General features: G+C 38.8%; 1 protein-coding gene across 26 annotated transcripts in view; it reads left to right on the plus strand.

The window, feature by feature from the left end:
* LOC123772677 (very low-density lipoprotein receptor) overlaps positions 1–14,771 on the plus strand; it is a 656,118-nt gene that overhangs the window by 570,608 nt on the left and 70,739 nt on the right. For 14 of the 26 annotated variants that reach the window (XM_069303519.1, XM_069303527.1, XM_069303518.1 and 11 more), the window contains 5 exons: positions 3,730–3,891; positions 5,020–5,148; positions 7,070–7,222; positions 8,120–8,312; positions 10,568–10,633. In XM_069303519.1, the coding sequence (XP_069159620.1) occupies positions 3,730–3,891; positions 5,020–5,148; positions 7,070–7,222; positions 8,120–8,312; positions 10,568–10,633 (703 nt within the window). The remainder of the gene's footprint in view (positions 1–3,729; positions 3,892–5,019; positions 5,149–7,069; positions 7,223–8,119; positions 8,313–10,567; positions 10,634–14,771) is intronic. The other 12 variants (XM_069303521.1, XM_069303530.1, XM_069303531.1 and 9 more) reach the window with 1 other exon arrangement.

The raw sequence follows: 14,771 nt of genomic DNA on the forward strand, positions 1-14,771 counted from the left end.
TAATTCGTGCAAGAGGTAGGAATTTGACAACTAATGATTTTTGAATTGCTGATAAATGTAGCCTCTAATTCTAAATCTTTAGTATACAGTTGAAGCATCTAAATCTAAATCTTTTGTATTCAGGTCATGATTACATATATTACATGTTATCCTATTATTATGACTTAGGCAAATTAGTTGATGGTATATTTGTGTAAACTAACGCAATTACAGGGGTACCTTGGTTTAAAAGTTTAATCCGTTCCTGGAGACAGCTCGTAACCCGAAAACTCGTAAACCGAAGCTAATTTCCCCATAAGTAGTACAGTAATGGGAAATGAATTAATTCATTCCTGACTGCACAAAAGCCTCACTTCAAACTAAATTTTATATTTAATTCATCAAAATCTCTACTACAAAAGTATGTTCAAGTTATTACTTACCCTTGCTGATGACTGCTGTTGGCATATGGAAGATGGTGAGGAGGGGGGGGTAGTCTACTTGCTCTCCCCTCTCCTCCATATATCTATCTCAGAAAATGTAATACAGAATTCATGGTTGTTATTTTCGAGTGAAGAAATTGGGGGACTTTGCCAGCCGCCTTTCACCGCTTATGTAGAGGTTATCACTATTGGGCCCAACCAGCCTATATACATCCTGTACCCCAGACCATTCACCCTGTAAAGTTGGGTGAGGCTAGCCTGAAGTTTCTGGCCTCCAAGATTGGACAGACAGGCAAGCGGAAAGACAGACTAACAGACATTCTCTCTTATATATAATCCAGATGGAAAAAATAATTCGTGACCAATTAATTTACTCCAGTTAACCCTTAAACCGTGCAAATCATATTTATATGATTTCAGTGACAAAACCGAAACCGCACATGTCATATATACTGTATATGATTTTGTGTCTAGCGCTATAATTTAAACGCCCCACCTGGAATAGGGGCAGCTATAGTGCAGCCACAACCGATAGTTGCCAAATGCTACCTAGAAAAAAAATCCAGGCCAACATTCTTGGGTGTGAGAACTTCAGTACAGTATTGAGCAAGCGCCACCAAGGCTGACACACGCAGCACGAGTTCACAGCACTGCTGTTCAGCTTGACCACAGCATCGCCTACAAATGCCATAATATATATATGTTCATGCTATTATTTAGCGATGATAGTTCTGCAGAAGACCCCTGACTGTGATAAAACTGACCAGGATTCTGATAATAGCAGGATTGTGGTGATATTTAGTGCTGTGCTCCATGGAGGGAGGAGTAATGCTGTGGGAGGGAGGGTGGTGTCGTCGTCTTCTGACTGTGTGTGGCCACCTTTTATTGACTGCACTCACCATACCAGCTTAGTGGTTCGCTATGGTGAACACAAATGTAGATACTTATATATATATCGTGTGTATAGAGTGTAATAACAGCAATAGGAGTAGGTTGGGAGCTGCCATTTTGGTGAGGGAGGTACGTCGTCTGCATGACTTATCATTTTGTTTATTGGTGGCCACTATGGTCTTTGGGCACCATACCCACTTACTGTATTTGTACAGGTATGGTGAATATAACAGGTAGATATTTATATATAATGTGCGTATATAGCGTAATAACACCACAAACAGTATTGTTGGAGGAGAAATGTTAATGTGTCTGGCCTTGAGGGCGGCCGCCACCAGCTGACTGTGTGAGTAGCTACGTCTTTGTGCCTTTACTCACCGTACAAGCTTAGATGTACTATTATGGTGAACAAAACATGTAAATACTTATATATAACGTCTGTATATAAAAGCAAAAACAGTATGGTGGGAGGAGAATGGTGGCAAATCAGGTGAGGTGAGGGAGGGAGGGAGTGGCAGCCAGTGGTGGGCTGCCACTGGCTGCCATTGCCACTGCCACTCAGCATACCAACTTAGTGGTTCGTTATGGTGAACACGAATGTAGATACTTATATATAACGTCTGTATATAGTGAATAAAAGCAAAAGCAGTATGGTGGGAGGAGAATGTGGGCGAGTGAGGTGTTGAGGGAGTGAGTGGCTGGCTGGTGTATGGCGGTCACTCCTCGTATACACACATTATATATAAGTATCTACCTGTTTTATTCACCATACTTGTATAAGTAAATTGGTATGGTGCCCAAAGATCATAGTCGTCACCAGTAAACAACATGATAAGTCGTGCAGACGATGCCACCTCCTTCACCAAAATGGCGGCTCCCAACCTACTCCTATTGCTGTTTATACCCTCTATACACACATTATATACAAGTATCTACATTTGTGTTCACCATAGCGAACCACTAAGCTGGTATGGTGAGTGCAGTCAATAAAAGGTGGCCACACACAGTCAGAAGACAACGCCATCACCCTCCCTCCCACAGCATTACTCCTCCCTCCATGGAGCACAGTGCTAAATATCACCACAGTCCTGCTATTATCAAAACCCTGATCAGATTTATCACAGTCAGGGGGCTTCTGTAATAATATCATCGCTACATAATAGCATGAACGAGTATATTATGGCATTTGTAGGCGATGCTGTGGTCACAAGCTGAACAGCAGTGCTGTGAGCTCATCCTGCGTGCGTCAGGCTTGGTAGCTCACTCAATACTGAGGCCCCTAACACCCGGGAATTTGGCCCACAATTTTTTTTTTTAAATGGCGTCTGTTTACAAAGAGCCCTGATAAAGGTGTGGTGAACCCCGTGTATCCGCGGGCCGTTTAAATCTTGCGTAGTACTCTTAAAGCATCATATGATGCGATGCGCAATTTACTGGAAGTCGGTCAAAGAATCATATAATGTCTTGCGCAACTAAAGGGTTAAATATGCAAAAACTGGAAGATAGAAGAAAGAGGCGATATGATCACTACGTTCAAAATAGTAACAGGAATCGATAAAATTGATAGGGAAGAATTCCTGAGACCTGGAACTTAAAGAACAAGAGGTCATAGATTTAAACTAACGAAACAAAGCCGCCAGAGAAATATAAGAAAATTCACTTTTGTAAACAGAGTGGTAGACGGTTGGAACAAGTTAGGTGAGAAGGTGGTGGAGGCCAAAACCGTCAGTAATTTCAAAGCATTATATGACAGTGCTGGGGAGACGGGACACCACGAGCATAGCTCTCATCCTGTAACTACACTTAGGTAATTACACAGTAAACGATGCTATCTCCCTCCGCCCCTCAGCATTACTCCTCCCACAGCGCTAATTATCACAACAATCCTGCTATTATCACAATCCTGGTAATTTTTATCACGGTCAGGGGTCATCTGTAATACTGTCATTGCTAAATAATAGCAGTTACATATTTATTTTGACATTTTTAGGCGATGCTGTGGTCACAAGCTGAACAGCAATGCTGTTAGTTCATGCTGCATGCGCTAGCCTTGGTTGCTCCCACAGTACTGTGGCTCTCACACCGGAGAATATTGCCCACGATTTTTTTTAAACATGGCGTCTTTTTACAAGAGCCCTGAGGAGGAAGCTTATGTGAACCCCGTGTAGCCGCGGGCCATTTGAATCGTGCCTGGTACCCTATGGTGTATATATACTCCATGTGCACCGTGGGACATGTTACTCATGGCGTATATATATGTCATGCGCAGTTTAAGGGTTAATCGACTAAGTTTACGAGTAATGAGGGTTCGAACCCTCATCATGGCCCTTGTGGATTTGTTCATTTGATGCATCACGCTATTGTGATTTCTGTGTGTAATCCAGTTAATGATATTAATGGTTTTTGTTTTCCCTAGGTTGCCGATTTCAATGGGGACATGAGAAAGACACTCTTCCAACACCATCTAGATGAGCCTCGTGCCATTGCTGTGTACCCTTCGGAGGGTTGGATGTTCTGGACAGACTGGGGGCAGCAGGCTAAGATTGAGAGTGCTGGCATGGATGGTAAATTTCGACAGGTACGATGGTCCGAGGTCTACAGTTGAGGCTCTTAATCTATTTGTCATCTGTAGAATTAGTTGAATAGTGCACACATTTCTGACAGTGACGCAGAGAAACACACCAAGTTCAGAGTAAACATTTCTTTATTAAGGATATTTTGGCTCTTAAGAGAACACTCTGATCTAATGGAGAAACATAGCACTGGCCGATTATAAAAATAATAGGTGCAGAGGTGAAGGTAATGCCACGCATGTGTGGGAATGAGTCTCAATCTATATTTTTCCAGTAACAATTTAGCAGGTTTTAATGCATTTTTATACGTAATCATTATATTATTTCTTGCTTTCATAAAGTTGGTAGGTATCAACCCAGAAAATGTGTCAAACAGTAAGGCAAAAGGAGGTTAAAGATTGTACCAAAATTATTCCTCATCCATTTAACTTAGTCGTGCACCACCTCTTAGAATGTCGCATTGCTTGCTTTATTTGCTTTTGTTCTCATAGTGGCATCTTGAGTGATATTTAGGACCTTTCAAATACCTGTACAGTATCTAGCAACACAGACGGCTCTACATAGTCTTCCTAGGATGATGCCTTCTTATGGTAATTACTTACTCACTATACCATTCATAATATGGCATCAGTGATAAACAAGCATGAGCATTCTCCCGCAATCATACTTATCCACTTGGGCTGGACGGTAGAGCGACAGTCTCGCTTCATGCAGGTTGGTGTTGGTTACCTTGACGAAGACGGTTATGCACTGGAGAGCGACAGTCTCGCTTCATGCAGGTTGGTGGTGGTTACCTTGACGAAGACGGTTATGCACTGTGTGATTAGCGTCGAGGGGTTGTGTATAGGGAAAATAGTTAGGGATGGTGGTTGTGTGTAGAGAAAGATAGGGATGATAGTTGTGTGTAATAAAGATGGTTTCAGTGATCGAGTGTAGTGAAGATGTGGCTTCTATCACCCCAAGTATTGCCCATAACCCCTTCCCCCTCTAGTAACTGGTAAAGTAGCGTGCTTATCCATTATTATGTCTATAAAGGAATGTGTGTAATGTGTGTGTGTAATAAATGTGTGATGTTTCTGTTATTCTATTACTGTTCACTATCAGCAGCTCTAATAATATCTTCAATTTTACAGGTCATTGTCTCTAAAGATATTAGATGGCCCAATTCACTCAGCATTGACTTGGTTCTGAGAAAGATATATTGGTCAGATTCCAAGTACCACACCATCTACTCGTGCGACTTTGATGGTTCTAACCGCAGGGTAAGTTTTGTGCATTAGCAGCTTTAATAGTCAAAAAAAAAAATCTAAATTATTTTGGACGTCTAAAGTTCTGTACAGCATTTATAATTCTAATCATATAAAATATTGCCTGTGAATACAGCTGAAGTTCTAAACATATTAACAGTAGCAATAATTTATACAATTTACTTTGTATACAAAGTACATAAGAATTACTGTATACATTTATGAATGTTAATACTGTTCAGTAGTAGTAACTGTAATAATAATATACAGTAATTAAAATTTAAGCAAATTTGATCAATAAATGGCTCTGCATTTATAATGAGCAAAGTTTGCCTAAAAATACTTTTGGTACATTTACTTAAGATATTAAGGGACAGTATTACCTGGATGAGGTTTTGAGAGTTCTTCTGTGCCCCGAGCCCGGCCTGGGGCACAGAGTAGTTTCAGGTATTGTCAAATAACTATACAGTACCTGTAATTCAAGAAATTCTGCATTGGCTTTGTATTATCCTATCCTGTAGCTTCTATTATGGAAGTCTGGCCAAGGTTTGCACTATGGGGGGGTTAGTGGTCCATTACTACCATTACTAGAAACATAGACTAAGACCTGGCAGTTAACAAACAAGACTAAGACCTGGCAGTTAACGAACAGGGAGCCAGATTCACGAAGGAGTTACGCAAACACTTACTAACGTGTACATCTTTCCTCAATCTTTGACGGCTTTGGTTACATTTATTAAACAGTTTACAAGCATGAAAAATTCCCAATCAACTGTTGTTATTGTTATAAACAGCCTCCTGATGCTTCGGAGCTCATTAACTGTTTAATAATTGTAAACAAAGCCGCCAAAGATTGAGGAAAGATGTACAGGTTCGTAAGTGCTTGTGTAACTGCTTCGTGAATCTGGCCCCAGATGAGCAGGTAATTACACAAACTGAGCATTTGATGCCTGCCTTGTTACTAATGCACTCTAAGTGTAAGAGTTAGATATTGGTACCATTTCTGCAAAAAGTTGACTCTCTAAGGTATTTTTTCTGCTATATATTCAAAGAAATGTCTTTTGAGATTGAGATTTATGCATATAATTACCTAAGTAATTATGTGTAGTTATAAGATGACAGCTATGCTTATGGTCTCCAGTCTTCCCAGTAATCTTTGTCATATGAATCTTTGAAACTATTGATGCTCTTGGCATCCACTGCCTTCTCACATGTTCCTAACATCTACCATTCTGTTTGCAAAAAGAGAACTTTCTTATATTTTTTGGGGCACCTGGGATCAGATTCACGAAGCAGTTACGCAAGTACTTACGAACTTGCACATCTTTCCTCAATCTTTGACGGCTTTGGTTGCATTTGTTAAACAGTTTACAAGCATGAAAACTTGCCAATCAACTGTCATTATTGTTATAAACAGCCTCCTGGTGCGTTGGAGCTCATAAACTGTTTAATAATTGTAAACAAAGCCACCAAAGATTGAGAAAAGATGTACAGGTTCTTAAGTGCTTCGTGAATCTGGCCCCTGGTGTACATGATATGTTCCTGGCATTAACACTTTGGTTATGCAAGGTTTACATCGGGCATTACCTGTATGTGCACAGAAAAAAATATTGATCAGTTTTTTTGTCTTCCAATATTGTTAAAAAGTATAACCTGGGCACAGAAAAAATGTCCCCAAGTTCTTTAGTTACGTTTCAAGATGGCAGATGTTTACTAGGGGCATCAAACTTGGATTCGGAACCGTGGAAATTTTAAAAGCTACAAGGTACTGAAAGCATCTTAAGATGTTATTCACACCATGGGTTGAACTTCTTAAGATGTTATGTGCAGTACAAGGGTTACCGTTTTATCATTTATTTAGAAATGTTGCGCAAAGCACAAATTTGCTACACTGTTGTGTTTGTCTAATTAGCTTGTTCTCTTCTTTTCACTATAGGTGATACTTCACTCGACAGATTATCTGCCCCACCCATTCTCAATCACAGTATTTGAAGACACAATGTACTGGAGTGATTGGCGTAATGAAGCAATATTCCGAGCCAACAAATTCACTGGACAGGATGTTATATCTATCGCTCACTCGCATGCGGTAAGTTACCTTACCTTGAGGTTACCTTGAGGTGCTTCCGGGGCTTAGCGTCCCCGCGGCCCGGTCGTCGACCAGGCCTCCTGGTTGCTGGACTGATCAACCAGGCTGTTGGACGCGGCTGCTCACAGCCTGACGTATGAGTCACAGCCTGGTTGATCAGGTATCCTTTGGAGGTGCTTATCCAGTTCTCTCTTGAACACTGTGAGGGGATTGCCAGTTATGCCCCCTGTTATAAGTTGACCTGATGTTTTTTTTTCTTTAATTTCATTAGATTAAGTACAGTAACTTCTTATTAATTTCCCTAGCTATTTTGTCATACTTGATTAGCACTTTTTCCTGATGACTACCATAACTTATTAATTATCACAGAATATTTAAAAAATTGTAATGTAATAGCATGGTTTGCTTTTCACCTGTTATACAGCAGATGAGCTCCTAGTCTACCTAATATGAAAGATTTTATGCATTTATTGTTTGTTTGGCTTATGAGAAGAGATAGCTACAGTATGACACTGCTTGCAAAAATGATGAACTGGAGAGTATTTAATGTTTATCTGTTATTTTAGATACTGCAAAGCACTACAATAGCAAAACATTTTGGTAGAAGAATGAGACCAGTTTGTTCTTGATAGGCCTACTGTAGGCAGAAGAAAAGTCTTACTTTCATGTATTGCTCATAGTTCATATGCTCTACTCTCAGGAGATTCCTGGAGCCTCCAGGAAGGCTCTTTCACAACCCAAACCTTCCATTTTTTTAATTCATCTATATTTAGTTTAACAAAGTTATTTGAGAATTAAATTTTTCATCTTAGTGTAACAGTCTATAGATGGATCATTGGTAGGTTGCAGATTGGGGTTATGGCAGACATAAAAATGTTTTTTTTTTTATTGTTACAGACCCCAATGACTGTCCACGTGTATCATAGCTATAGGCAACCCAATGGCACAAATCACTGTACTCCGCTCAATGGTCTTTGCACTCACTTGTGTCTCCCTGCACCTCAAAGGACTGCTCAAGCTTCCAAAATTTCATGTGCTTGTCCAGACGGCCTCATGCTGATGTCCGATGGACTTACATGCGAGAGCGAGGGTAAGTGTTATATTTGATTATAGTTATTAGATTGTTAACCAGTGCCTGCATTTTGTTTTTTTTCTGTGACTTAAGTATTATTTCATAGAATGCTTTCAGTCAGCTTGTTCATAGATTTCTCTTGTGTTTGCTATCAGAAGCTGTTGTGTATTTGTTATTGATAAAAAATTTTTTTTTTTTTTTTTTACTAGTGTCTATCTTAAAGAAAGCACACAAGTTGTAAATTGCAAAACTTTTTTTACGGCTTAAGTTATGTCCAGTTATTCTCAATTTACTTGTTCAGTTGAATGTCTTGTATTCTTTTATTGTTGTTGTTGTTGTAGTTTATTGTAAACTATCCTAACATGAACCATCATATCAGTGGACGTGGAAGTAAATGATACAATATGGTTTCCTTTGTCTTTTTATATACATTAGCATACTAAGTTGAATTTACCTTCGACGGGGACAGGAAGCCAGGAATGCTCGTCATAAAAGCCCAGCTGAATGACACATGTCAAACTAAGAGGTAGACATCCCTTCAGGTTGCCTCGTGAAAGCAATGCACAGTGGTGGTCTGATCAAATGGACCCTTCCCTGGTGACATCGATCTCCAGATGCGAAAAAGAGCAATTCTAATCCATTTGTAGATGGTATCGATTCACTCCTATGACTATATTACTATCCATAATATCCCATCCATATTAACAATTATTGAGCTTCCTCACCTGAGCCTCCTCACTGTGGAACCATCATGAGGGAAATAATTTTGTTTCTATTAAAAAGCCATTTGAAACAAACATTTTCCTAACGTTTTCACCTGTAATGAATAAAGGCAAGAAAACAGGGCTCTGGTAAAAGGGTGAAATCACAGGGGGCCGCTCATCTCTCTTTTTTTTTTTTTTTAGGGAACCAGATTCTGGTCTTCGGTTCAATTCTTGCAGTAGTAGAGAGATGTTCGAGCATGTTACCTTTCACCTGATTCCTCTGTTCATTAGGGTCACGGTAGTACAATCGGGTTCAATCTCGACGCACAGTCGAGAACCCTGGGTTCGAATCCCAGGCGGGGCAGAAATTGTTGGGCACATTTCCTTTCACCTAGTGTTCCTGTCCACCTAGCAGTAAGTAGGTACTTAGGAGTTAGTCAGCTTGTGGTAGGGTTGTATTCTGGCCGGGGTCAGTAAGTTGATCGTGGGGGTGGGGTGTGACCTCAATAAAAGCCTAATATGTATGAATACACTCGGGTTCCTTGTCCCCCTTCACAATGAATTATTACTGTATTATCAAACACTAAATAGGTACCCGAGAGTTAGGTAACTGTTGTTGGTTGCATCCTGGGGAAGGTCAGTAGTCCTAGGGGGACCTCAGTAAGCCAACTTGGCCTGTGTCGCCACCAGTGAGGAAAGAGAGGTGCGAAGGAGAGAGATTATAGTACTAGTGCCATAAGCTCTGTGTAGCTACTGAAGAGCTGCATAAAAAGCGGCATTTCATTACACTGATGTTCTATTTATTTGTATTTAGCTGTACATGGTACGTAGTAACCGGTTATTTCGAGTTCAGATGTACATGCCATTATTTTTTTCAACATAGCATTCAATTGGCTACTATTAAATATGTTTTGTTTATGCTAGGCTAATGAAAGCACTGCAGCTTGCTGCTAGGGAAGAATATCTAGCCATTCACAGACATGAACCCAATGAGATAAGAAGCCTGGAACGTCCTGTAGTGATTAGCCTTATCTCAAGTTGGCATGTTAGTATGTGTGATCCTCAAATACCGTAAAACTGAGTCTAGTGAATTATTTCCGTATTGTGGAAGAACAGAACATTGGTTTGTGGATGCCTAGTTGCCTAGTGTTGAATATGATTTCTCATTTTTGTGACAAACCATTTTTGGTCTCAAAATTATCGTGTTACCATGTTGTAGTATTTCTGATTTCTATCAAAGTCAAATAATTTTAGCTGTGAATAAGTTTAGTTTTTTTCCTTTTTGCATTTCTGTGTTGTAAATTAACTAGGACTCCATCTTGTATGCTTGTTGTTTACAGGTTAACTGTCAGCACGACACAACTTTTACAAGTTCAAGAAAGGGTTCTCGAACTTGTAAAAGTTATAGGGTTCAAGAAATGACTATATAGTATTGTCTTCAATAAGTATGCAATATAAACTGTAATTGCCCACTTACCTATGTATTGATTCCCAGTCCACTGATCATGATGGTTTGTCTTGAATATTGACTGCTTTTATAATGTAGTATATTTCTCCCTACCCCTCAAGATGACTCAGACCCCACCTCAGGGGAGCCCATTCTGGAATCTTCCCAGATAACCAATAGACTCGCAGGTATTGTTTTAAAAACATTTCTCATCTAGTACTCGGCATCGTAGCTTGTACCGGAGAGCCATTGTTTTGCTGAGGCATGCTAAACTGTTTGGAACGGACTTTGTGGTTTTAATCCAGCTGCTCAAGGGCCTCATTCTTCTTGAAGAATTCTTCGGATTTTGTTATTTTTTTTTTTTTTCCTCTAAACGCTGATATGGATGTAGTGGGCCTGTTGTAGGAGAAACTATGAGAGCGCTGGGTTAGCCCTTCTATTATGCCTTGTAGTAGTCTTTCATTCTGGGTGTCAGTAATTTCAGTATTTGTAGAGGAGTATAAATACTGTACAGTATAACATTTTGCAGATGTAGGTAAAATGTTAGTGCTTATTGTGTAGAGCAGGTTTCTGGCTTTATGCTTTTTTATTTTTTTTTTTAATTTTTTAAACACTTGAAAAGATACAGCTTCTGTGCATATATGGATTGATAGATCCTATATTGTTTTAATATTAAAATTTGCTATTTTGTTTATAACTTTAGTAAAGAATTTGATTTAGTTACAGTGCCTAGAAATATGTTTGAGAGATGAACTGGTAGTTGACTAAGAGTGCAGATAGAAAGTTGGGAAAATTGTTTTGTAGAATGGATAGGCCTGATAACATGTTAAATACAGTATGTACATTGTTACTTGTATAACATTTACAGTACCGATTCATTTCACATTGGTATTTTCATGAAGAATCATGCCTAAATTTAAAGCTATTAAGCATCTTGAGACTTTTAATCTTTTTAAATAAGTGTTCCTTTGGTCCTGAAGCAAAAATTAAACTCTCTGCATGGCATGTTTTGTCATTCATATAATACGATAATGATTCCTTGGTTTGCATAATCAGTGTAGTGATTTTTGGGACAGTATTATGGGAATTATTTATGTAATATCCATAAAACATACAGTAGTTACAGTGATTAAAAAAAAAGAAGTAGCAGAGGGACAGCAGGAAGGCTGTCACCAAGTAGTAATGTGAGGGGAATGAGTGAGAGAATGGAATGGAATTATCAAGAGAAAGTGTCTAGCCATTACGACTGTATAGCACTGGAAGGGGTCAGAATAAGGATTTGAGATGGGACAGGGAGGAAGGAATGGTGCCTTATCACTTGGACAGTCAGGGATTGAACGACGATCTGCATGATGCGAGACAGTCACTCTACCGTCCAACCCAAGTGATTGGACAGGAGTGAGGTAAATTTTAATAATTTACAAAATTAAATTTTCTCGCTGTGAAAAAGTTATATTCCTTGAGAGGTAGTATCATTTTGAGAATTTGTATTTTCCCCACCAAATTTGCTGCAGCGTGGGTACAATTAGGGTTGCCCTCTGCCAAGTGTGGTACAGAGTGGGTACAATTAGGGTTGCCCTCTGCCAAGTGTGGTACAGTGTGGGTACAATTAGGGTTGCCCTCTGCCAAGTGTGGTACAGTGTGGGTACAGTTAAAAAGTAATGAGTCTAACCCTGTATTTGTTTTGTCTTTGGCCTTATTTGGGTCTATATTGAGAATGAGTTACCTATATATCTGCATAACAGTTATTGAAACATTACCATGATTATGGTTGTTAGAGATATTGCAATGTAATGTACCAGTGTCTGGTAATACGTTGTGCGAGATAAAATGCACGATTTAAAATTGCATCGGGCTAGAATGGGTTAATGATTTCGTACTTGCATTGGAAGTTAAACTAAGCAGTCATGCGATAAGTGTATTGTTTGTGAACTAATATATAGATCGCTTCATCGGACAATGACTTTCTGAACGATTATGATTCTTAATACGTGCAGTATGTAGTACTGTATTTCTAATTTTTTTTAGAAGCTTCATTGAGCACAACCTAACTTAAAAGCTTGGAACTTTTAGTTGCATAAAGATTAATATTTTAGTGTAGTTGCCTAGTCTGTTACTTTTATGCTAGTCCTGTAGTTTGCCTTGCTTAGTTCATATTGTACTCCTAGTTATTTTTCAGTATGGTTCGTTTGAATTTGTAGTTTTTACTTTGCATGTTTATATATATATACTATATAGTATAAAATGAAGAATGTAATTTTTTCTATTTATAGCACTGAAGGTAAGTTCTATTTTTTCCAGTTACAAAATTTACAGTAAGTTAAATTTTTTCGAGGAGTGTTAAGGTTGAATAGCATTAAAAATAATTATATATTAAAATTCCATTGCATCCCATTTGAAACACCTTGTTTATGTATTGGGGAAGTTGCATTGCCCTGTGGCCTGGAGAGCTGTGGAGTGTCTTGTGATGCCTCATCTTCTGGTCAAGGGATAGGAGATAGAAGAATACGCCATTCTCTAAAGATGTGACAACAACACTCTGGATACGCTCGGTTCTATTCAGACGGTTTAAAGAATGTTGCTTGTGTGGCACCAGTGTTGTTGCCACACTGGTGCTTTTTTTTGCCAAAAAAAGAAAAAAACAGTTTATTGCAAGTTGTCCTGGAATTATGAAATGTCAGAGTATGTAAATTTTGTTCAACATTTGTGTATATTCAATAGGATGTTGTGTTAATTACTTAAAACAGGGACGAAATGGCCCAAACAGTCGACATTACTGAAAATCATCATCATCCTAATCATCATCGTCAGTGCAGTGATGTAATCAAATACAGTAGTGACATTAAAGCAAAAAGAATGGTTACCATGGGCAATGTTGTCATGTATCTTTGTACAAGGGTTGGTTATTTGTTTGATAAGATTGTACACTATGCAGTTAAAAGATTGACGGTCTTTCTTTCGTATTAGGTGTTTATACTGCATTAATCTATTTTTTTGTGTTTATATGTGATGATGCCAACAAAAAGCACTTTAGCTAAAATTGCTTAGCTTAAAGTTTGGGAGATGCTATTAATTTTAATTATCAAGTTGGGAACCCGTGGGTAAAAGTTCCCAATATTCTCGGCATGCACATTAGTGTTTCCAAAGATTATTTCTTTCCCTGTACATACATTAGTACATTTTAATTAAGTTAGATTGTGCTGAACGAAGCTTCTAAACAAAACAAAACATAATATGTACAGTGGTACCTCAGCTTAAGAATTTAATACATTCCCAGAGACGGCTCATAAGCTGAATATTCGTAAACTGAAGTGAATTTCCCCTTAAATAATGAAAATTTAATTAATCCGTTCCAGACTCTCCAAAAAATTAACTTCAAAGTAAATTTTATACCTAATTCACCCAAGTCTTCAGTACTAAAGTGTGTACACGTTACTACTTACCTTTACTGATGACTCTTGTTGGCGTATGGAAGACAGTGAGGAGGGGGAGGAGGAGAGGTGTCAGTGTATGGAAGGGGAGTCCCTTTCCAAATCTTTAAATTCGTCAATAAATCTTTCAGCTGCTGGTTTGTCTGAGCTGGCAGCCTCCCCATGCCTCACAACACTGAATACCACTTCTTTTTCTAAATTTCTCAAACCATCCTTTGCTTGCCTTAAACTCTCTTGTATCTGCATCACTCATTCAAAGGGTTTTCTTTAAAAGGTCTTCATGCAATTGCTTTGTTTTCTCACAAATGATGGCCTCTGAAACGCTATCAGAGGCCATCTGATAACTCCTTGCTATGTATCCAAATTAATAGCAACTTTTCAACATTCTCAAGTGTTTGTGTTCTTTGTTTCGTGATTGTTGATATGCCTTTTGCCACTTTAGCACTCATAATGTCCTTTTTCTTAGCAAGTACAGTGCATATCGTTGACATAGATTTGTTGTACTGCCTAGCTAGTTCAACAATTCGTGTACCATTTTCATGTTTATGAATGATCTCTTGTTTTTCCTCTGTGGTCATTCTAACATGTGTTTTCTTGGTTTGAAAATTACCACTGGCTTTCTTGGGACCCATGGTGAGATATATAATAACAACTTGTATGTTCAAATACCCAAGAATCTGAAAAAAACTAATTCTTTACAAAGAATTCAGATGCAATTATCATTAGGTGGGAGGCACTGGTAAACTGAGGCGCAACCGCCGTGCCATCATGTGCTAGGTCGACCATACGCATATCAACAAACTTCATTTACCGAGGCAAAGCTCGTAACCCGATTAGGATTGTATGAAGAAATTGGCCTCGTAACCCGAAAAGTTCGTAAATAAGTTAAGTTCGT

This window comes from Procambarus clarkii, chromosome 50 (assembly GCF_040958095.1).
Source record: "Procambarus clarkii isolate CNS0578487 chromosome 50, FALCON_Pclarkii_2.0, whole genome shotgun sequence".
NCBI classification, from domain to species: Eukaryota; Metazoa; Arthropoda; class Malacostraca; order Decapoda; family Cambaridae; genus Procambarus; species Procambarus clarkii.